Source organism: Cricetulus griseus (genome assembly GCF_003668045.3).
Source record: "Cricetulus griseus strain 17A/GY chromosome 1 unlocalized genomic scaffold, alternate assembly CriGri-PICRH-1.0 chr1_1, whole genome shotgun sequence".
Taxonomy (NCBI): Eukaryota; Metazoa; Chordata; class Mammalia; order Rodentia; family Cricetidae; genus Cricetulus; species Cricetulus griseus.
The window spans coordinates 207386111-207409355 of NW_023276807.1; the positions used below are offsets into that span (position 1 = coordinate 207386111).

At 41.6% G+C, this 23245-nt stretch overlaps 2 protein-coding genes across 3 annotated transcripts in view; one reads left to right on the top strand and one right to left on the bottom strand.

The window, feature by feature from the left end:
- Window positions 1-10987, top strand: part of Tox4 (TOX high mobility group box family member 4) — a 19227-nt gene extending 8240 nt beyond the window's left edge. The window contains exons 4-9 of one of the 2 annotated variants that reach the window (XM_035452892.1): window positions 945-1211; window positions 1462-1692; window positions 5618-5698; window positions 6265-7008; window positions 7395-7558; window positions 8136-10987. In XM_035452892.1, coding sequence (XP_035308783.1) covers window positions 945-1211; window positions 1462-1692; window positions 5618-5698; window positions 6265-7008; window positions 7395-7558; window positions 8136-8196 — 1548 coding nt within the window. In that variant the 3' untranslated portion in view covers window positions 8197-10987. The remainder of the gene's footprint in view (window positions 1-944; window positions 1212-1461; window positions 1693-5617; window positions 5699-6264; window positions 7009-7394; window positions 7559-8135) is intronic. The other variant, XM_035452893.1, reaches the window with a different exon arrangement.
- Window positions 9892-22019, bottom strand: Mettl3 (methyltransferase like 3). The gene is made up of 11 exons (XM_027386669.2): window positions 21770-22019; window positions 14992-15209; window positions 14506-14910; window positions 13802-13977; window positions 12865-13081; window positions 12474-12661; window positions 11997-12035; window positions 11724-11832; window positions 11564-11629; window positions 11088-11200; window positions 9892-10130 (listed from the first exon to the last, which is right to left on the bottom strand). Exons 1-11 carry the CDS (start codon window positions 21867-21869, stop codon window positions 10019-10021), a joined length of 1743 nt encoding a protein of 580 aa, XP_027242470.1. The 5' UTR covers window positions 21870-22019; the 3' UTR covers window positions 9892-10018.
- Between the last annotated feature and the right edge of the window lie 1226 nt (window positions 22020-23245).

Consider the following 23245-nt stretch of genomic DNA (forward strand, 5'->3'; position numbering starts at 1 on the left):
TTTTCCAGACAGGGTTTCTCTGTATTGTTTTGGAGCCTGTCCTGGAACTCACTCTGTAGACCAGGCTGGTCTGGAACTCAAGAGATCCCCCTGCCTCTGCCTCCTGAGTGCTGGAACTAAAGGTGTGCGCCACTAATGCCCAGCTTAAAAGGGTCTTGTTTTTTTTTTGTAATACCCTTCATATTCTGGAATTCAAATGTGTAAATGGCACATTGAGTGAGTTATTAAAAAATGGGCTGAACCAAATAAAGCCCTAATTATAGACTCAGCTGTTGTTAAGTGTTGAGCATTTCCAGCACATCATGAGTATTGCATCTGCATCTCATGTCTTTGGTGACAGGCATCTGTCTCCACTGCAGCTTCTCTGCTCTCATTGCCTATGCATTACAACTTTAAACACTTTTGTTCTAGAAAATACAAGTGGGTTTGGCTTGTATGTTGTCACTACCCACAGATTATACTGAATGGATTATTTATCCTTTTCTGTTTGTTTTTGAGACAGGGTCTCACTATGAAGCCCTGACTGACTTAGAACTCATATATGTAGATCAGGCTGGCCTCAACTCACAGAGATTTTTATCCCCTTCCTCTTACCTCCTGAATGTTGAAATTAAGGACAGGTGCCACCATGTCTGGCCTCCTAACATGTTATTTTATGTAGACAGATTATTTGATGTTCTATAGGATTTAAATGACGATGGTCTACATTAGCCAGGGATTTATAAGGAGGGGGAAGATGGTATTTTAATGTTTAGTGTTAGTCACATTTTTATGTCAGATGTGGTCAAATGTAGCTAAAATACTGTTAAAGTTTTCATTATGGGTACTTGGTAGGAAATGGTTGTCTGGTCACTTACCAAAATCTAAATTGACTCTTTTTTAGGTTTTGTAAAGCAAAACATAGAAATATGAAATGATAATTTTAAAATTTCTGCTTCTCTCAGGACCTGGACCATTCTATAGGAACTCAGTATAGTGCCAACCCACCTGTTACAATTGATGTACCAATGACAGACATGACCTCTGGCTTAATGGGACATAGCCAGTTGACCACTATTGATCAGTCAGAACTGAGTTCTCAACTTGGTTTGAGCTTAGGAGGTAGCACCATCTTGCCACCTGCCCAGTCACCTGAGGATCGTCTTTCAACTACTCCTTCACCTACCAATTCACTTCATGAGGATGGTGTCGATGACTTCCGGAGGGTGAGGGTAAAATGCTCATCATAGAAAGCCTAATCTTCACTTGGTTCTGGGTGTGGGTTCCTACCTCTTCTCAATCACTGTTTTTAGTTATCCTCACATATGGCTTTCATATATTGCTTCTGATTTTTAGCTTAAATGCTATGGCTATGACTGTGGCTACTTTCCCTCTTTATGTGCTGAGCCATCTCTCTCTCCAGCCTAGTTTTGTTCCTATCAAAACCCTTTTCTTAATTCTCTCCGTTTTTCTCTCTAACAGCAACTTCCCAGTCAGAAGACAGTGGTAGTGGAAACAGGGAAAAAGCAAAAGGCTCCCAAGAAGAGAAAAAAGAAAGATCCTAATGAACCTCAGAAGCCAGTCTCTGCCTATGCATTATTCTTTCGTGATACTCAGGCTGCTATCAAAGGACAGAACCCTAATGCTACCTTTGGTGAGGTTTCGAAGATTGTGGCTTCCATGTGGGACAGTCTTGGAGAAGAGCAAAAACAGGTGAATATTGGGTAGTAAATGTTTTAAGGTTTTAATTGGACAGAGTCTTAGTATTCTATTGCTGTGAAGAGACACCATGACTATAGAACTCTTATAAAGGAAAGCATTTAATTGGAGCTGGCTTACAGTTTCATAGGTTTTGTTCATTTTCTTCATGGTGAGGAGCATGGTAGCAAACAGGTAGACATGGTGCTAGAGAAGTAGCTGAGAATTCTACATCCAGATCTGCAGGCTGCAGGAAGAAGAGCAACACTGCACCTGGCTTGGACTTTTGAAACCGCAAAGCCAACCTCCAGTGACACACTCCTTCCAAGAAGGCCATACCTCTTAATCCTTCTCAAACAGTACCACTACTAATGACTAAGCATTCAAGTACATGAACTTGTTGGGGCCATTCTTATTTGTACCATTACCGGTCTTTACCTGTCAGGTCTTTGTTAATAGCAATCACACATCCTTTATTTTAGAAGTTATAGAAAAAAAATCATTTTTTTACTATAATTTTTTTCACTTATTTTTTACATTCCGATCTCATTTCCTCCTCCTTCGTCTCACTCCCCACCTCTTCCCATCTGTTCCACAAAGAGAGTAAGGCCTCCCCTAAAATGTCTACTAAGTCTATCCCATCATCTAGTTGAGGCAGGACTAAAGCACCTCTCCACCCCGACACCCCTGTATCTAGGTTGAGCAAGACATCCCTTCATGTAGAACAGGCTCCACTTAGGTTTTGCATTAGAGTTAGATCTGGGAATCACTGCCAGTGGCCTCATTGTCACCTATATTAAGGGTGTCTGGTTTGGTCTTATGCAGGTTCCTCATTTGTCAGACCTGAGTCAGTGATCTCTCACTAGCTTGGATCAGCTGATTCTGTGGTTTTCCCCAACATGTTATTGACTCCTGTGTTCATATTATTGCTCCTCCCTCACTTCGATTGTACTCCAGGAGCTTGGCCCAATGGTTAGTTGTGAATTTCTGCATCTGCTTCGTTTCTGGAAGAGGGTTATACTTCTCTGGGGTTATGGATTGTAGGTTGGGTATCTTTTGCTTTATGTCTGGTATCCACTTATGAGTGAGTACATACTGTATTTGTTTTTCTGGTTTTGTATTACCTCACTTAGGATGTTTTTTCTAGTTCTGTCCATTTGCCAGCAAATTTTAGGATGTCATTGTTTCTTACCGCTGAGTAGTACTCCATTGTGTAAATATACCACATTTTCTTTATCCATTCTTCAGTTGAAGGGCATCTAGGCTGTTTCCAAGATCTGGCTATTGCAAATAATGTTGCTGTGAACATAACTGAGCAAATGTCCTTGTGGTGTGAATGTGCCTCCTTTGGGTATATGCCCAACAGTGGTATTGCAATGTATTGAGGTAGGTTGAACCCCAATTTTCTGAGAAATTGTCATACTGATTTCCACCGCGGCTGTACAAGTTTGTACTCCCACCAGCAGTGGAGGAGTGTTCTCCTTTCTCTACATCCTCACCAACATAGACTGTCATTGGTGTTTTGATCTTAGCCATTCTGACCCGTGTAAGATGATATCTCAGAGTGGTTTTGATATATATGCATTTCCCTGATAGCTAAGGATGTTGACCATTCCTTTAAGTGTCTTTCTGTCATATGAGATTGTTCTGTTGAGAATTCTCTATTTAGATCTGTACCCCATTTTTTAATTGGATTATTTGATACTTTGAGTTCTTTGTATATTTTGGAAATCAGCCCTCTGTCAGATGTGGGGTTGGTGAAGATCTTTTCCCATTCTGTAGGGAGCCATTTTGTCTTGTTGATGTGTTTTTGCTTTACAGAAGCTTCTCAGTTTCAGGAGGTCCCATTTATTAATTGTTGCTTTCAGAGGCTATGTTACTGGTGTTTTATTTAGGAAGTGGTCTCCTGTGCCCATGTGTTCAACTGTATTTCCCACTCTTCTATGAGGTTCAGTGTGAATGGATTTATATGAAGGTCTTTGATCCATTTGGACTTTAGTTTTGTGCATGGCGATAGGTATGGATCTATTTATATTCTTCTACATGTTGACAGCCAGTTATGCCAGCAACGTTTGTTGAATGTTTTCTTTTTTCCATTTCATATTTTTAGCTTCTTTGTCAAAAAATTAGGTGTTCATAGGTATGTGGGTTGATATCAGGGTCTTTGATTTGATTGCATTGATCCACCTGTCTGTTTTTATGCCAATACCAAGCTGTTTTTATTACTATAGCTCTATAGTAGAGCTTGAAGTCAGGGATGGTGGTGCCTCTGAAAAAAATTATTTTAATTTAGTTATTTTTGTGGTACTAGGTAGCAAACTCAAGGCTTTTATGCATGACTCAGCTCTCCTACTTAATCCATTTATGCTCTCCTACTGAACTTAATCTCTAGCCCAGAAAATCCATTAACAAACTCTAAGTGGGACTGCAAGATGGCTCATTGGGCTGGAGCCCCATTTCCCTCATGGTGGATGGCAAGAACTAACTTCTACGTGCTGCCCTCTCATCTCCACATGCTTTTCCAGAAACACACATGTACACACAAAATATATAATTGGTAAACGTTTATAAAAGCACTGCATCTTTCCTAAACTGTCAACTAACCATCATTCTCTCTCTACCAAAGATGGACTCTGGTGGCTCATGCCTTTAATCCCAGCACTGGGGAGGCAGAGACAGCCTGGTCTACAAAGTGAGTTCCAGGACAGCCAGGGCTGTTACACAAAGAAACTCTATCTCAAAAGACAAAACAAAACACTAAAGATGGGACTCAGGTTCACTGGCCAGTTAAAGTCATACACCTTCTAAGTGAAGGTGTAGTTTCCTTATTTCAACTTTACATGTGACATCCAGTAATAGTGCCTAATCCCTTGTGTCTTCAACTGTTTTAGTTTTTAGGTTAACTTTCTAAAGCCTCATATTTTTTCCTATTTGTAAAGTCAAGCTATTTCTTGGTAAGTTACATGTTAAAACTATCCCTCAAAGTTTCAGTTACAGTTTCATTAATAATCGTCTCATGAAATGTAAACTTGAAAACTATAGTTAATCTCCCTAAATTTAAACTGAATTTAAAAAATCAACTGGTAATAGTGGTATGTGCATCCAGCACTTGGGAGGTAGAGGCAGAGGATCATGAATTTCAAAGGCTAGCTTGAGGAAGGTGGGCCGAAGGGGTTGTGGGTGGAGGGACAGGAGTCATCACAACATGTAAACTGAAGATCGCTGTAATTATCATTACCCCACATGCCTGTGTCTTCTGCCAAAAGCAGATCCTCGATATCTAAGATAAAAGGCTGAATTTATTATTTTAACATATTTTAGTTGTCGGTTGCTGCTTTAATTCTCAACTTCATCCTTTTGGGTTAGTTTGGTGTTTCTGCTGCTCTTGCCTGGATTTCTTACTGTTGTTAACAAAATGATAGGATATGGTGGCTGTAGCTGGCTGTTACCACATCTGTTATTTGGCGTGTTGTTGCTCCTTCAGGTAGCGTCTCATGTTTTAAGCAGTGTGGTACATTGTAATAATCAAACAAGTCACAGAGAGAATGAGTCCAGATTCAGGAGAAGAGGAAATAGCTGAGCCTTCAGCTTTTGGTGGGAGAAGGGCACACAAGAGGAAAGGACTCTGACAACTTAGTACATTCCTAGGGGAAAGTTTCTGAGTTGGGCAGTATTGGGCTATGTAGACTACTCATCTTAAAATTTGGAGGTGGTTTTATTTTTGATATAGCAATGAACATGCATTTCTGTTCACTTTAGAAGTATAGGTATTCTAGCAAGACAGTAGAGTGAATTTGCCATAAAGTTTGTCGTTTCTTGCTCAAGTGTTTTCACTAAAAGGAGTGGTCTGTGGTGTGACTGAGTTCCTGATGGACAATAATAGACTGTCAGTTTCTCCTAGGAATATGGTCATTTGAAACAGTGTCTTTCTTTCTCATAGGTGTATAAGCGGAAAACTGAAGCTGCCAAGAAAGAGTATCTCAAGGCACTAGCTGCTTATAAAGACAACCAGGAATGTCAGGTAAGGTGACAATAAATGGATGTATTAAACCAATTCATTTTTAAAAAATTGCTATAGGTAAATCTCTGTCTCTATCTCTCTTTTTCGTGTACACACACACACACACAGACACACAGACACACACACACACACACACACACACACACACACACACACACACAGAGAAAGGCACACGTCAAGAGCACTGGCTGTACTTAAAAAGTACCTGAGTTTCCAGCACTCACATGGTTCCTTAGGACCATCTTAACTCCAGTTCCTGAAGATCCAATGTCCTCTTCTGTTGTGCACATATGTGCAGGTACACACCCATACACATAAAATAAAAATTAAAAAAAAAAAACTGTGAAACCTATTATTATATAGTGTTAAAATTGATTTAGAGCTTCCCCAGTATTTTGTGTCATAAGCCTTGCTAAATAGTCTTTGAGTTTATCCATTATTTCCAGTGTTTACCTAAGAAAGCCTTTATTTTTCTATTACTTATATTTTCTTGAAGTGTAATGAGAGTGAATGTGTGCTACAGTAGAGAGTAAATTACTTGTTGCCTTTCTGTCTTGGTCTTTTAGGCTACTGTGGAAACAGTGGAATTAGATCCCGTCCCGCAGTCACAGACTCCTTCACCACCTCCTGTGACTACTGCTGACCCAGCATCTCCAGCACCAGCCTCAACAGAGTCACCTGCTTTGTCCCCTTGCATTGTAGTTAATTCCACGCTTTCATCTTATGTGGCAAACCAGGCATCCTCGGGGGCTGGAGGTCAGCCCAATATTACCAAATTGATTATTACCAAACAGATGTTGCCCTCTTCTATTACCATGTCTCAAGGAGGAATGGTTACTGTTATCCCAGCTACAGTGGTTACCTCCCGTGGGCTCCAATTAGGCCAAACAAGTACAGCTACTATTCAGCCCAGCCAACAGGCCCAGATTGTCACTCGGTCAGTGTTGCAGGCAGCAGCAGCAGCTGCTGCGTCTATGCAACTGCCTCCACCCCGACTACAGCCACCTCCATTGCAACAGATGCCTCAGCCCCCAACTCAACAGCAAGTCACTATTCTGCAGCAACCTCCTCCACTTCAGGCCATGCAACAGCCTCCACCTCAGAAAGTTAGAATAAATTTACAACAGCAACCACCACCTCTGCAGAGCAAGGTTGTGCCTCCACCCACTCTGAAAATGCAGACTGCCCTGATCCCTCCAGCTGTGGAAAGCAGCCCTGAGCAGCCTCTAAATTGCAGCCCTGAGGCTCACACAGCAGAAGCAACCTCTCCTGAGACAATCTGTGAAATGATCACGGATGTAGTTCCTGAGGTAAGCCTGTATTATTTCCTTGGATGGGGCTGGTGGGAATCCAGTTCTGCCAGTTGTTTTTTTGTTTGAGATCGAGTCTTAGTAGGCCAGGATACATAAACTCACTATGCAGCCAAAGAGAACCCTGAGTCTGATTCTTCTTCCTCTGTATGCCAGGTTTAATTTATAACAAGTTGTTTTAAAATAAAATTCCTAGATAGAATGTACATGTCATCCTGCTTAGCAGAATTCTAAAGCTTGGTTATAAAATGAGAAAATCAAGAACTTGCCTTTTTCTGAAACTCCTTATGTGAGGGGGTATGGTACCTGTTTCTCTACTGGTATGTAAAATGTTTTGACTAGGTAGGTAGTACTCTAACCCATCCTTGTTTGTTCCCTGTTCTAAGGTGGAGTCTCCTTCTCAGATGGATGTTGAGTTGGTGAGTGGATCCCCTGTGACACTCTCACCTCAGCCTCGATGTGTGAGGTCTGGTTGTGAGAACCCTCCTGTTATCAGTAAGGATTGGGACAACGAATACTGCAGCAATGAGTGTGTGGTAAAACACTGCAGGTGAGCGAAACAGTTCTTATAATTAAAGTAGTAGTTAAGCTATCTGTTGGGAAGCACCTTGAGTATGTAATCAGTATTTCTTTAGGTAGAAGAACAGCTTGATACATACATAAGTAGATGGATATCTGGTTAGAGATACTAGAAAAAAGCATTGTTCAATCTCTTAGGTATGGTATGTAGCCCAATTGAAGATAGCTTGCCTGGCATGAGTAAGGACCTGATTCAGTTATCAGTGCCAAAGAAATTGGTGAAGGATAGGTTAAGGGGAAAATAGCCCAGTAAATGCTAATTGTGAGAAGAGTAGTTTTACTACTTACCTACAGTAGTAATTCCAGGGGATTATCCTATATCCACGAAAAAGGTGAGTGTGTCCTGTCTCTAGACTTCTGTGAGATGGATCACTACCTTCTGACTTTTAGGCTCTTTGTTCCTAAGTTTACTAAGATAATGTATTTTTGGAGATGGAGACAATTATTTGGGTATTTTTGTAGTTGTTGTTGTTGTTGAAAAGATAAAAGAGATAGTTAAGGAATGTATCTAGGCTGTAATAAGTTTGTGTTATCTTTCTTTCTCTTAGGGATGTATTCTTGGCCTGGGTGGCCTCTAGAAATCCAAACTCTGTGGTGTTTGTGAAGTAGCCTTTCTGTTTCTCCAAGCCTGGAAGATTCATCTGCCAGACACAAGTCCAAGAGCCTGTATTTGAAACACAAGCTGGGCTTCTTCTGGTAGTGCCTGACCTTTACACCCATAGTCCTTCATGTCCCCATCTTTTCTTTCTTCAGCAGAGGCCAGACTATAGCAGGGCCAGTGAATTTACTGTAATTTGGAATTGTTTTTCACTCTCGACTACAAGCAAAATTACCAGGTTATAGCACAGGAAAGGGTAAAGGGAATATGGAAGCAAACCATAGTGGGTTATTAGAAGAAATGTGTCGGTAAAATTATCAGAGGACTTGCTTCAGATGTTATTGGAAAAGTTCTTAGCTCTGTCCCTAGGAGGAAACAGCACTGGGATAAGAGGCTTAGGGTTACAGCTCAGTGGTAAAGTGCATTGGGTTTAAATCCCAAATTAAAGAGGAATGAAAATACTGACTTAAAATACCCCCTTTAAAAAGGGAACTTACTATTATTAATCTACACAGTACTTTAAAAACAAAGGTTTGTTGGACTGGGGTTATGGCCTAGCACTAACAAAACTGAGTTCAGCCCCAGGCAGAAAGACCAAGGAGTTCAAGGTCAGTCTTGGCCACTAGTGAGTTTGAGGTCAGTCTAGGCTACATGAGGCAAACGTGGAAGAAAGGCTTTGCAGACGTGGTGGCCCATGCCTTTAATCCCAGTATTTTGGAAGTGGATATTGGATTTCTATGAATTAAAAGCCAATCTGAATTTAAATAATAGACCTTGTTAAAAAAACAGAGGCTGAGTCTGGGTATGGTTGCACTCTCCTTTAATCCCAGCATTTGGGAGGTAGAGGAGTTTGAAGCTAGCCAGGGTTATATAGTGAGATCGTGTCTTAAGGTTCCTTCCCTGACACACACCCACACCCACACCCACCCACCCACCCTCTCTTCCCCCGACCCTCTACACATACACCCACCCACACATACCTGTCAGCACATTGGGCTGGATGGGAAATGATATCATCCAGAACTATCATTTTTGTTTTGTTTCTATATTTGTTAGTTTGTTTCTCCAGACAGGGTTTCTCTGTGTAACAGCCCTAGCTGTCCTGGAACTTGCTAGACCAGGCTAGCCTTGAACTCAGAGATCTGCCTGCCTCTGCCTCCCGAGTGGTGGGACTAAAGGCGTGAGTCACCACTGCCCAGCTGAACTATTGTTTTTTTCACATGTATTTTGGCAGTCAAAATTTCTTTACATGATTTGATTACCAGTTTTGCATGTAAGAGGCAGAACTCTACCTTTAATGAGAGGTTTTACAAAGTAAAGAAGTTGTGTTTGATGAAACAGCTTTTAAATGCGCTTTCATTTACATAATGTATAAGCCAATTCTTTTACATTCTAGGTTCTTCCTTAACTGAAGATGACCTTATTTTTCTTAGAAATACGCTACCAGTAAAGCCACATAGAATAAGCAAAACATGCCTGGTAAAACTAAGTGAAATTCAAATTAACCCCATTCATGGTGTGCTAATTGCTAAGCACTATGAACCTGTGTAGTCTTGTTTTATAATGATCACATGTTAATGCTGTTCCATGTATCCATTTAATTTGAACATTCACAACTAACAAAGTTACTTAGAATGAATCATACTGAGAAAAGAGTTACACACGAACACATGCTAAGTAGTAAAGCCAGAATTTCACTTCAAAAATCCCAATTAAAATACAAAACTTTATTTAAATATGGGATGGGGGGGGGCACCGTTGTATAAACACTCCTCTTAAGGTATGGCCTGCAGAGCCACAGCTCTGAGTGCTCAGCTTTGTAAGGAAGTGCTTCTATAAATTCTTAGGTTTAGAGATGATACCATCTGGATACCTTTGCTTAAACCGGGCAACCACATCTGGGTCTAGTAGGTGTATCCCATCCAGTTGGTTTCCAAGAGTAATCCTAAAACAAGGGGAAAAGAGGAGGCAAACCAAAAACTCCTGTAAGGCTTTAGTACTGCTCATGCCAAGTTTTGTTTCTTTAGGTTTCTCAGGCTGTTCTGGATCTCTATGTAGACCAGGCTAACCTTGAACCAGGTGCTGGGGCTAAAGATGTGCTCCACTATGCCCAGCACAAGTCAGTTTTTAAAAGATTACAACAAAGTATATAGCAGTGTGACTGACCACTTAGGAGGTGGTCCAGATGCAGATATCAAAACTGGCAGGATTTGACGGGCATTGGTGGCACACGCCTATAATCCCAGCACTTGGGAGGCAGAGGCAGGCGGATCTCTGAGTTCAAGGCCAGTCTGGTCTACAGAGTGAGTTCCAGGTCAACCTCCAAAAAAAAAGAAAAGAAAAAACTGGCAGGACTTTTACTTTGGTGGTGGTGGTGATACTGGGGATTGAATCTAGGGGTATTACATATATGACCTTAATGCTCTAACACTGAGCTATACCAGCCAATCGTCCCACCCCTTTTGATACAAATCTCACTAAATTAAATTCATTTGTAATCCTTCTGCCTCAGACTCATGTCACAGGATCCATTGGATCTGTATACTTAAGGATTAGTAACTGAGGTTAGCCAGGCATATTTTATTCATAGTCCTTGCCAATGAATAATCTTTGGATAATTAAAATGCCAGCCATCGGAGTCAAGAGCATTAAAATTGGCAGATTAAATGCTTAGTAGCCACTAGGGGGCAGATTTAATTATCCCATAGAATAGCTGAGGATCCTTAAGCTGTTATAACTTTAAGAACAGCCCTTTGGATTCTAGCGAATGTTGTAGATTCCAGTAAAATGATTTAAACATAAGCTTACGCTCATCTGTAGACTTAACTACCAAAATACATACAACTCATTCACTTCTGTCCTTGACTATAAAGTTTTGCCCTGTTCTCTTAAGTAATGTTACCAGTTGGGTTGCACATTGTGTGGTCGTCCAAATAACTCAATCTTGCGGGTGCCAGGGGACAATCTCTCAATCATGCCATATATTTCATCTGGTTTATGACTGGTGGAACGAACCTAGAAAACAAAAACCAAGCTACTTAAAGTTATTTAAGATTGCAGGGCTGGTGAGATGGCTCAGCAGTTAAGAGCACTGGCTGCTCTTCCAGAGGACCTGGGTTCAATTCCCAGTACCCCCATGGCAGAACAGAAGTATCTGTAACTCCAGTTCCAGGGGATCTGACACCCTCACAAAGAATTATATGCAGGCAAAACACTTATGCACATGAAGTGAAAATAAATTTTTCAAAAAAATTTTTCTCAAGATTGCAATTCTAGCCCTGTTTGCAAGTTATCCAAATGAATAAAGTTGGAGACTATATCTGGCAGGAGTAATTGCATTGAAAATATGATAGCTTTAGATTCCTGGGGGACACATACCTCTGCTACAATCACATCACAATCCAGACCCTGGTTGAAGCCTTGGGGATTTCCTTTGACACCAACCTGCTCATCACAGAGAACATTGTTACTTTCTGAAACCGCAGTTTTTGGACTTTTAAACAGGTCCTCTAACTAAATTGGGCCTATTGTTACTCACCAAACAGTGTTCCTTTCCGTGGTTTAACCAGTGGCCTGTTCGGCCTGTCCTAATGATGCGCTGCAGTTGATTAGTTTTCACCCAGATGATTTCATCCACCCGTTCATAACTATGGAACATAAGAGAGAACCAGAGCTGTAACTAGCTTCACAGTTGAGGCACAGTGCAAGACACAAAGGCAGAGACTGATAGGAATACTGAGAGAAGGGAACATGCATCTCTTATAACTAAAGTTAAATTTCCTTCAAAAAAAGCAACACAATTTCTACTTACCCCCAGAGGTTCAGACACTCTCTGCCCAATTCCATGGCCCTAGAAAGATGTAAGGGTTAAACAACTTGTCTGCCCATATTTTTCCCTTCAGAATATCTCATGTATTAGAAACAAATGTTTACATGGAAGACACCATTGGGGCAACTGAATAACTCTTACATTTTTGGTTGTGAGCCTAGCCTTTAACGGCTGAATCATCTCTCCAGCCCCCAAATAAATCTTAAGAATGGAAAGATGAAAACGACATCTAATCTGAATGACTTTATTTTTCTAAAATCAAGAATCCCAAGTATTTGTGCTGTAAATAGTAAGCCCCATGGAAGTAGGTTGGCATCCTAAATCAGTGACATTTTAATCGCAGGCCTGAGAAAACCCAGCTTTAATTGAATGCTGAAGAAAACCCAGGACTTTATTTCCCACCCAGTTTTCAGTCTGCACTATATTTGCCCATACCTACATATCTGTGGATTTTATTACCTTCCTGTGACCCAGAGGAAAAGAAAGCCATCATCCTGCAGTACTGGTATATTGAGCCTGCGCATCTCATCATCTGTTAAGGTCCCATATGGTAGTTCCATGTGAATATCCCAAGGTGGGTCAGCCATCACAACTGCAAATTTGCCCAAGATACTGACGTCCAGGTAGCGGATATCACAACAGATCCACTGCATGAGGTAGTATTTGGTCATCTTTCCTTCAGATTTATGGTCCCAAGCCCTCTAACTCAAGTGTTCCTATCCCACTCCATTCCCATCAATGAGTCAGACTACTAAATTATTCCCTATTTTTCTACATGTATGGATACCCCATTCAGTTTAAGTCTATAGGTTGAAATGGGTTTTCCCAGGCTGTCCAGACATGTAGGTACCTGAGGTGGAAAGAGTCGATCTGCACTGGAGTCACCCCCAACACTCTGCGTAAGAGCAAGCTCCTGGCTTGGTGTATGCTCTTTGCTGCCGGGACCCTCAGAATCCATGCAAGCATCAATTTCATAATGAACATATTTGCAGGTATCCATGTGGAAACATGTGTTAAGGAAGGAGCAATCACCTAAAGACTCATCAGTGTGCTTATTGATAATCCGTCTGGGAAAATAAAAAGGGGGATCAGAATCAAGATGGTACTTCAGAAGTAGATCATACGTTCAAATGCAAGGTTTCTTATTCTCTCCCAATTTTCTGTATTGTCAAACTAAAGTACTAGTTCTTCTCTTGAATAAAGACTTGGCTTGGATGCAGTGGCCTAGGCCTATAATCCCAGCACTGGTTAAGTAGAGTCCTAAGGTCAGGAAAGGCATCTTATCCTGGCCAGCCTGAGCTACAAAAACCCTGTCTCAGAAACAACAAAATACAGACTTTCTTCTCCACTATAGGAAAGAGTATAGTCCAGGAAAGGCCTTGGCTGTTAAATCAGAATAAACATTGGCCCTAAGCCCAGGTGGTTTCTCTAGGACTATCCTCCTTCCAGAGAACTTTAACTTTTGTTATTGGTCATAGACCAATAAGAAATTTTCCTTATTTACTTCTATTTAATTTTCCCCCCCTCTGGAGACAGGGTTTCTCTGTGGCTTTGGAGGCTGTCCTGGAACTAGCTCTTGTAGACCAGGCTGGTCTCAAAACTCTGCCTCTGTCTCCCGAGAGCTGGGATTAAAGGCATGCACCACCACCTACCAGCAAAATCTTCCTTTTATTTACAAGCAAGCCTCTATTCCTTCTCACACAATGGCCATTCCAAAGACAGATGGAATATGCTAAAAAGGAATTGTTTCTGGAAAACCCTCCCCACCTCCTTCCCTCCCAAGAGACCTGAAGTGCAGCTTTCGACAAGGCCGGTCAGCATCACTGGCTTTCATACACTCTTCCTTGGTCCCATAGTCACAAAATTCTTGCACCTGGGCCCGACCTCGAGAGCGGAACTTTTCAACAATGGATTGTTCTTTGGCTGTTGTGGTATTTAATAGCTCTAGGATCTCCTGACTGACCTGTGACAGAAGTAGCCTTGGTCTTAAGGGTTTGTAGATAAATTAGCCCTTAAACCACCTCCACAAATCTACCTCACAGTAATGTTTGATAAGAAATAAATGGCCTAACAATGTAGGAAAATGGGTTTAGTCCTCACAAGCACTTAGAAATTAACTCAAATACAAAGAGCCTGGTTTCTACAACTGTGCAATAAGTTAATCTTACCTACCTAAGAGTATAACTTCCCCTCAAGACAATCTATTGATTCGGTACTCAGAAAGGCACAATGCTAGTACTTTATTGTTCAGCTCAATATATTCAATAATTCTGTAAGGGAAAACATTGGCTATCCTCATAGAAGGCCAAACTAACATTTTAAAACTAAACTAAAAGTCATAAACATTGGGTGGAGGTAAAGGCAGAGGAAAACCATCTCCAGTTGAGGACCACTGCTCTGTCTTAATTCTAAGAAATACTCCTTATCAGAAAGGTAACAAATCAAAACCATAGTTCCAAGCATAATGTGAGCATTTCCATATGACCCCTACCTTCTTGCTCTGTTGTTCTTTAGTAGACTGTTGGTTCAAAAGACTTTCTATCTCCAGATCAACATCTGAGGCAGCGTGTTTCCTTGATTTCTTAGCTGGCTCCTTAGCTGGTTCTGATGTTGAAGAGGTCAAACCAGATGCTAAAGAACTGGCAAAGGTAGCCACTGTAGTCAAGTCCTGCTCTGCACGCCGTTTCTGCCCTGTGATAGTCCCTGCTACTTCTCCAAGGCCTTTCTTGTCTGCCACAGCACCCATCATGGCAGAGAGCTTGGAGTGGTCAGCGTAAGTTACAAGAGTGGGATGTGCATCGTCTTGTAGGAGACCTCGCTTTACCTCAATCAACTCCTGAGCTGCAAATTTCTGTAGAAGGCTTTCTACCCCATCTTGAGTGGCAGGTGCATCTGGCTAGAGAAAGGAGAAGAGCATAAGACACTACCATGAACAATGGCAAATACATGACAAGTTCAAATTTTATCAGGTTATTACCGTAGAGATGGCAAGACGGATGGATACAGCATCAGTGGGCAAGGTTAAGGCCAGATCTGAGAGGTGGTGTAGCAACTTCTTCTCTAACTCAGGGTCTGTAGCTAATTCAGGAACTATAGAAGTTGTGCTGGGCTTAGGGCCAGTAGAGGTAGGTACAGGAGGCACTGGGCTATCACTACGGAAGGTTGGGGACAGTGCTGCTTCTGGATTCCTTAAATCTAAAAGAGAAAGTGAAAGGGTCAATACTGGTAACCTTACATTCCTCAAGGCCGAATTCTCCAACATTGCTAGCATACACCTTTCATTTCATGTAAGTTCTCTGACTAGCGTTAGCACTAGATTGACTTTCAGTCACACAGGCATTTGCTGTTTTGCCAAAATAATACCGGATTTTACTGAGAACTATATTTTTTCTTCATTGAGGTAAAAGTTTTCCTAATTTTCTGCCCTCACAGCTTCAAAAAAGTATCAGCATGGTACATTTACAGGGCTCTGCCACCCTTTTCTTCTTTTAATGATACAATCAATCCATACTTTAAAATAAAAAAATGAGTATTTTTAATAATCAAAATGGGATCTTTTCCAGGGATGGACTTTTTTTTTTTTTTTTTTTTTTTTTAAGAACATGGTTTCTCAGGGCTGGAGAGATGGCTCAGAGGTTAAGAGCACTGAGTGCTCTTCCAGAGGTCCTGAATTCAATTCCCAGCAACCACATGGTGGCTCACAAACCATCCGTTATGAGATCTGGTGCCCTCTTCTGGTGTGCACATATACATGGAAGCAGAATGTTGTACACATAATAAATAAATAAAATCTTTAAAAAAGAAAAGAAAGAAAAAAAACAGGCATTGGTGGGGTGTGCAGGGATTAGCAATGTTCTGATTTAAAAAAAAAAAAAAAAAAAAAAAAGAACATGGTTTCTCTGTGTAGCCCTGGCTGTCCTAGAACTCACTTTGTAGACCCAGGTGACCTCCAACTCACAGAGATCCCCCTGCCATTGCCTCCCAAGTGCTAGGATTAAAGGCATGTGTCACCACCACCTGGAAGATTTTGAATTTTTAATGAATCAAGGCCTTGGCCATCTAGAATATGTTTCATACTTAAAAACACTAGGCCCTTGGAATACTTGGCCAAAGGCCTGGTCAGCAAATGAGGGTCCCAGCATATTTCCACTGTTTGTTCTTACTCTATTAACTGTACACGTGAAATGGTCATGTGTAGGGGATACCCTAACCATGCCTGCTTGGGCATGGTCAGAGTGATGTGATGAAGGTTTAAGAGTGAGGGACACGCATGTGGGGTCCCTTCTACTTACCTTGCTCCCTGCCGACTGGCTAGGCTGATCTGAGTGAGTAGCACTTTCCTAAATAAACTATCTTTATATCTAGACCTGACTCCGTATTGCCATTCCACTTTAGTCATGGAAGCACTTTAAAGACTTGGATTAGTTAGAATAACTAGCCTCAGCTAAGTAATAATTACTGTGAAATTAGAGTGTAAGATAAAGACTTGTATGTTTAGTAGGACTACACTGGAAGTTACTAGACTCTTAGGATGCAGAGATCCCACAAGTCTAATAAATGTGAACCAAAACAGTCATAATACGAGGAGCAAATCCTGAGTTTTCTTATTCAAATTACAAATCTGAAGTACCAAAAATTACCTTTTTTAAAAGATTTATTTCATACAGTGTTCTGCCTGCATGTATGACTGCACACCAGAAGAGAGCACCAAATCTCATTATAGATTGTTGTGAGCCACCATGTAGTTGCTAGGATTTGAACTCAGGTCCTCTGGAAAAGCAGCCTGTGTTCTTAACCTCTGAGCTATCTCTCCAGTCCACTCCTCCCACCCCAAATTACCTCCAATAAGAAAATATGCACAATGATAAAAGCTACTGCAACAAGGAAACACAAGCTATATTTGGGGGGCGGGGTTTGAGGCAGGGCTTCTCTGTGGCTTTAGAGGCTGTCCTGAACTAGCTCTTGTAGACCAGGCTGGTCTTGAACTCACAGAGATCCACTGCCTCTGCCTCCTGAGAGCTGGGATTAAAGGCATTCGCCACCACCGCCTGGCCACAAGCTGTTTTTAAAAGGAATTCATACAGTATCAACAAATTTAAGTGTTAAACATTTTACTGACTCATAAAGTATGCCAAAGGGGGTATTGTATAAGTTGTGAAAGCTAGGCACTTGATCCTAGCTTCTCTGGAGGCTGAGGGAGGAGGGTTCCAAGTTCACAGAATGTTTGGGCTACAGAGTAGTTCATGGCCTAAGCCTAGGTAGTTTAGCAAACCTGTCTCAAAATACAAAATTTAAAAGGCAGCTGGGCATAGTAGCACATTGCCTTTAATCCCAGTACTCAGGCAGATCTCTGAGTCTGAAGCCAGTGCCAGCCAGAGACCTTGTCTCAAACAAAACAAAACAAAAACCAATTATATATGTAAATAATTAAAAGTAAGGGAGCGCATATAGCTCAGTGGTAGAGTGTTTGCTGAGCATGTGAAAACCCTAGGTACAATCCCCAGTAATGTCCCCCCCCAAAAAAAAAGATTTTTGATAGAGACTATTTAAAAATTGGTAAGTGTGTGTGTGTGTGTGTGTGTGTGTGTGTGTGTGTGAGAGAGAGAGAGAGAGAGTGTGTATATGTGTAGCTTTGGCTGTCCTGGAACTCACTATGTAAACCAGGCTGGCCTTGTACTCAATATCCTCTTGCCTCACCTCCCAAGTGCTGGTATTAAAGACATGTGCCACCACCCTGGTAAGTTTTAAATCAAAGTATACCACTACTTTGTCATGTAGATGTCTGGTTTTTCATTCAATAGGGTCTTACTATATAACCCAAACTGTCCTGAAACGTACTATGTAGCAAAGGGTGGCCTCAAATTCTGCTGCCTTAGCCTCCTAAGTGCTGAGATTACAGGCATGAGTCACCAAAGCTGGCCTTGTTTGGAGACCTGGTCTAACTACCTAGCCCAGGCTAACCTAGGATTTTCCATCTTCCTGCTGAGGTTATAGGCATGTGATGATGCCATGACTAGCTTGATAAGCAGATTTTGAAATGTTTGTGTTTTGTTTTTGGAAACAGAGTTTCTCTGTGCAACAGCCCTGAATGAAATGTCTTAAGTTAAATCATATATTAGCCATTTCCCCATTTATACAAACTGTGCGCCCAGGGCTGGGAAAAAAAAAAAAAAGGCTCAGTGGTTAAAAACACTTGCTATTCTTGTGGAGGACCTGGGTTTGGTAACCCACATGGTGTTCACACTGTAAATCCAGTTCCAGTGGATCCAGAGCCCTCTCTGGCTTTGAAGGGTACCAGCACACACATGATACACATAATTACATGAAAGCAAAACACCCATACACATAAAATAAATCTTCAAAACAAAAGCAACTATGTGCTAAGCAGTGTGTAATATAATGCTGTTTTCATGAATATTTGTTAATAAAGGCCCAAGGCCTCTCTCGGCAATTATTATACCTTGATTTTTTAAAGCTTTTTTTGTCTATGTCAACTTAATGAGACTACTTTGAGAAAGCTGTCCATGTTCAAAGCAAATTTAAGTATATAAATGTTAAATTATTGATCATTTTCCATGATTTCAAACTTCTAATTAAAGCTTCAGAAACATTCTTTTTAATGTAATCTAACCCAAATTCTGTGGGGAAACATACTACTATTCAAACCAAAAATATAGTTAAAAACTGGTATTTTACTTAAATATGCAATGCTACCTGATACCACATTTGTTTTGTTTTTAAGGACAGGGTTTCTCTGTGTAGCCCTGGCTGTACTGCAACTCACTCTGTAGACCAGCCTGGCCTCGAACTCACAGAGATCCTCCTGCCTCTGCCTCTGGAGTGTTGAGATTAAAGGTGTGCACTACCACCCCCACCTCCTAGCAATACTACATTTAACAAACGTTTTGTTACTAGGGTTACTTCAAACAAAACACTGAATCTACCAACTCAAAGCAAGCAATCTGACAACTGTGCTTATTTTTGTGATTAAAATGTTACTGCTCTTAATTCTTTTTATGTTTTGAGACAGGGTCTTACTATATAGCTCTTAACTGTCTTAGAACTCACTATGTAGATCAGGCTGGCCTCAAATTTAGAGATACACCTGCTTCTGTCTCCAGAGTTCTGGTATAAAAGGTGTGGTCTATCACACCCACCTTTTTGATTTTGAGACAAGGTCTTTTTAGTACTCAGGCTAGCTATATCCCTGAGGATGACCCTGAACTCAAGATTATCTTTTTGTTTCTCAAATTTATGATTACAGGTGTATGCTACCTACCACATGCAACTAGACCTACATTTTTCAACATTATTTACATAAATTGGGATTTTTCAGAAACACCCATATAAATATATTATGAATGTTTTACTGTTGTTTTGCATTTGTGAGTGTGTTACAAGTGGCAGCCTCTATTATTCTCTGCCATATTCACTTTCTTGTCTCTGCTGCTAACAGTGTTTGGGGTTACAGGACCATGCTGGGTGTTTGAACTTTGGTCCTCTTGCTTTGGGGGGGGGGGAGTGCTCTTAACTGCTAAGCCACCTCCCTACAACCCCTAAATGACTGTTTTCCAAAAGGTACTAAGGCACTTAAGTCCGGCGGGCAATGGTGGCTTACTCCTTTAATTCCAGCAATTGGGTGGTAGGTCTACAAAGCTATACAGAGAAACCCTGTCTTGAAGAATCAAAAATAAATAAATAAATAAATAAATAAATAAATAAATAAATAGACACTGAAATCCACATGGTCGTTGTAGTGGTGCTCATCTTTTTTTTAATTATTTATTTATTATGTATACAGTATTCTGCTTACATGTATGCTTGGATGCAAGAAGAGGGTGACAGATCTCATTATAGATGGTTGTGAGCCACCATGTGGTTGCTGGGAATCAAACTCAGGACCGCTGGAAGAGCAAGCAGTACTCTTAACCTCTGAGCTATCTCTCCAGCCCCAGTGGTGCTCATCTTTAATCCCAACACTCCAGAGGCAGAGGCAGAGGCAAGGGGATCTCTGTGAGGCCAACCTGTTCTACAGGGTGAGTTCCAGGAGAGCCAGGACTACACAGAGAAACCCTGTCTTGAAAGATGCTTAAGTCAAAGGAAAAAAAAAAAAAAAAAAAAGAAAGAAAGATACTTAAGTCCAGTAACTAGAGTCTTTGGTAAATTGATTAAAAACCAATTTAGTCATCTACCTGTGATAGACATATAATTATGTTTTCTACATAAAATTGATATACAGAAAGAACCAGGAGCTGGGGAAATGGCTCAGCAGTTAAGAACACTGACGGCACTTTCGGAGGACCTGGTTCAATGTCTAGACTTCCAGCGCCCACATGGTGGTTCACAACCTTGTGAAATTCAGTTGCAGGGGTGGAGGGAATCCTTTACTGGCCCCATTGGGCACCAGGTGCATGGTGCACAGACATCACAAGCATACGTGTAGGCATAATACACATACACCATACACATAAAACATAAATGGGATAAATAAGGAAACCAAACTTACCAGGCAGAGAAATTAGTTTGCATGGTGAGGAAGAAAACAAAAAAATCTCCAAATCTTAGTTTCTAATTATTCCCCATCCTATGTTTTGCACTTTGTTTACCATACTGCCCTAGTTTTAAAATTATGCAACCTGACAAATTTTGTATTGGCTAATAAAGTTTAAAAATTAAGGTCAATTCAAGTGGCAGCTCCAGCAGGATGCTCCACTGAAGGCACCAATTCTTGTTCCTTCATCATTGTATTGACTGTGGACCCATTCACTTAGGATCTTACATATATGCTACTGTATCTCCGGCTTTGGGGGGCGGGTGTGTGTGTTTGTTTTGAGTCCAGGGTCTCTCTATGTAGTCCTGGCTGTCCTGGAACTCACAACTAACTCCCTTTGTAGACCAGCCTGACCCCAAACTCTAGATATCCTCCTGTCTCCACCTCCTAGATTTTAAGTTCCTTTAAGGTAAGAGCGGTGTCTTATTTTTGTCACGACTCATGAGTAGTATAGATATGCAATAAATGCTTACTAATTAGGGTAGGAATCTTGTCTGAGCATCCAGGTCCAGAAAATGAGCACATGAACTTTAATTTCATCAAGATCTGCTGATGGCAGCTGAGAACACTGATAAGCACTATCACAAGGTCGCCACACATGCGGTATGGATTCAGTATTCTCGCAGAGCTTTGCAACTGATTTACCTTAAATAATTGACCTTGTTCTGGGGAAGGATGTTAGGGCAGGACTCAAAATCTTTTAAAGTTCCTTCAAATTTTCACAATATGTCATACAAGTGTATGTGTGTGTGTGTGGGGGGGGGGGGGGTTGAAGACCAAAACCAAGTGTTTTCGGATAATCACTACGTTTGTAAACACTTTCCCCTAGTCAGCACCACCTAGTGAGGACCTTGTTGTGGCTGCTAAACTGGGCACTGGGGACATACAGGTGCAACCCTTGCTCTCTGCCCACAGTGTTAAAGAAATGACTGTGACAGAGCAATCGCTACAACTAAGGTACAACAACAGAAATGGCCTTGTTGCCTCTCAGAACAGGGTACTGAGAGGCTTCACGGAGGAGGCGGCACTGCAAGCTTCCTGCAGGTGGGCATAGGTTTCGGCTACTCAGGGGGAAAGACGGGCTACCAACGTTCGAGGCGTCCATTAAATGTTCACTACGGAAAGGGCGCTAGAGTCCGAGCTGTCTTTCTCTCCTGGGGTCGCTCGCCCCTCCACGGCCCGCCCCAACCAACCCGCACCTCACCCAAATGCCCCGAGTCCTGCTTCCGCCTCCGCTGCAGTCTCTCGCGAAGCGAGTCCAGTTGCTTCTTATGGGCCTGGATGGAGCTCCACGTGTCCGACATCCTAGTTCCCGGCACCGACTCCGCTCGAATCAGGCGAGGCGAACTAGCACCTCCCAAGCCTAGAACCACAATACATCCAATTCTCACGCGGACGCCTGAAGAGCAGCCGGATAGAGCCAAGATGAAAAGCCACTTCCGGTTTCGCGAGCGCAAGCTTTAGGTGTGGGCGAAACAGCGGATGTAATCCTTACGCCAGAACTTCTCTCTGGTGCTTCCGGGAGCAGTGAGGCCGCGTTTGCCATATTGGTAGCTGGCAGAGCAGCCGAGCTGATTCTTTGAGTCCTCCTTAGTGAGCGCCTGAAAATAGCGGGAGTGGAGCACGCGTGGGTGGATGACGCAGGGATGTTACTGGTATAGAGACATGGGCGGGATGGGAGTGCACAGATCGTTTGTCTAGTTGACTGATTGTACACCTAGGTCCTTGCACATACTATCAATCAGTATACCACAAATTTGTACCCCCCCTTAAAAAAAAAAAAAAAAAGAAAAGAAAAGAAAAAAAGACAGGATTTTCCTTTGTAACAGTCTTGACTGTTCGGGAACTCGCTTTTAGACCATGCTGGCCTCGAACTCTCAGAGATCCAGCAAAAACTCAAATCAGCCTTAGTTTATAGTACAGATTGGGAGTTGATTTTTTCTTTGTTATTCATATGAATACTTTCCCTGCATGTATATCTGTGCACCAGATGCATACCTGGTACCTGAGGTGATGAGCCCCCACGTGAGTACTGGGAATTGAACACAGGTCCTTTACAAGAAGGAAAAGTGCTCTTAATCACTGAGCCAATTCTCCAGTCCCCCATATGTTCTAAGACAAACAGCTTAATAGAGAGCTATGTTTGTTGCATGAGGGAGCATAATCTTTTTAAAATGTGCAGGGAATGCGGAGATAGCCCAGTAAAATTCTTGCTGTGCAAGCATGAGATGCTGAGATTTCCCAGAACCCACAGAAACTTAAGGAAAAGCTGTGTAGTGACAAACTTTTTTTAAGCTTGATTTTGAAAAAAAGACATTTTTGTGTATGAGTGGTTTGCTTGCATGTATGTATATCACATGTGTGCCTAGTGCCCTTGAAGACCAGAAGAGGGAGACATTCTTGTGAGTGGAGTTGTGATCTGTGATGTGGACACTGGGATTTGAACCTGGGTCCTCCAAAAGAACTGCGTGTGCTCCTAACTACTGAGCCACCTCTTCAGCATATAATTAGGTAGTTGTAGTATCAGTGTAGATCCCTGGGGCTGGCTGGCAAATGTAGCCAGAAACAACTAAAGAAAAAAAAAAAAATGCCCCTTACTGGGCTATGATAGCACTGCTTTGAAGTTGCTCTTTCACAAAACTGGAGTCCTCTGTTTATAAGATCACTTTTTTTGTGTGCT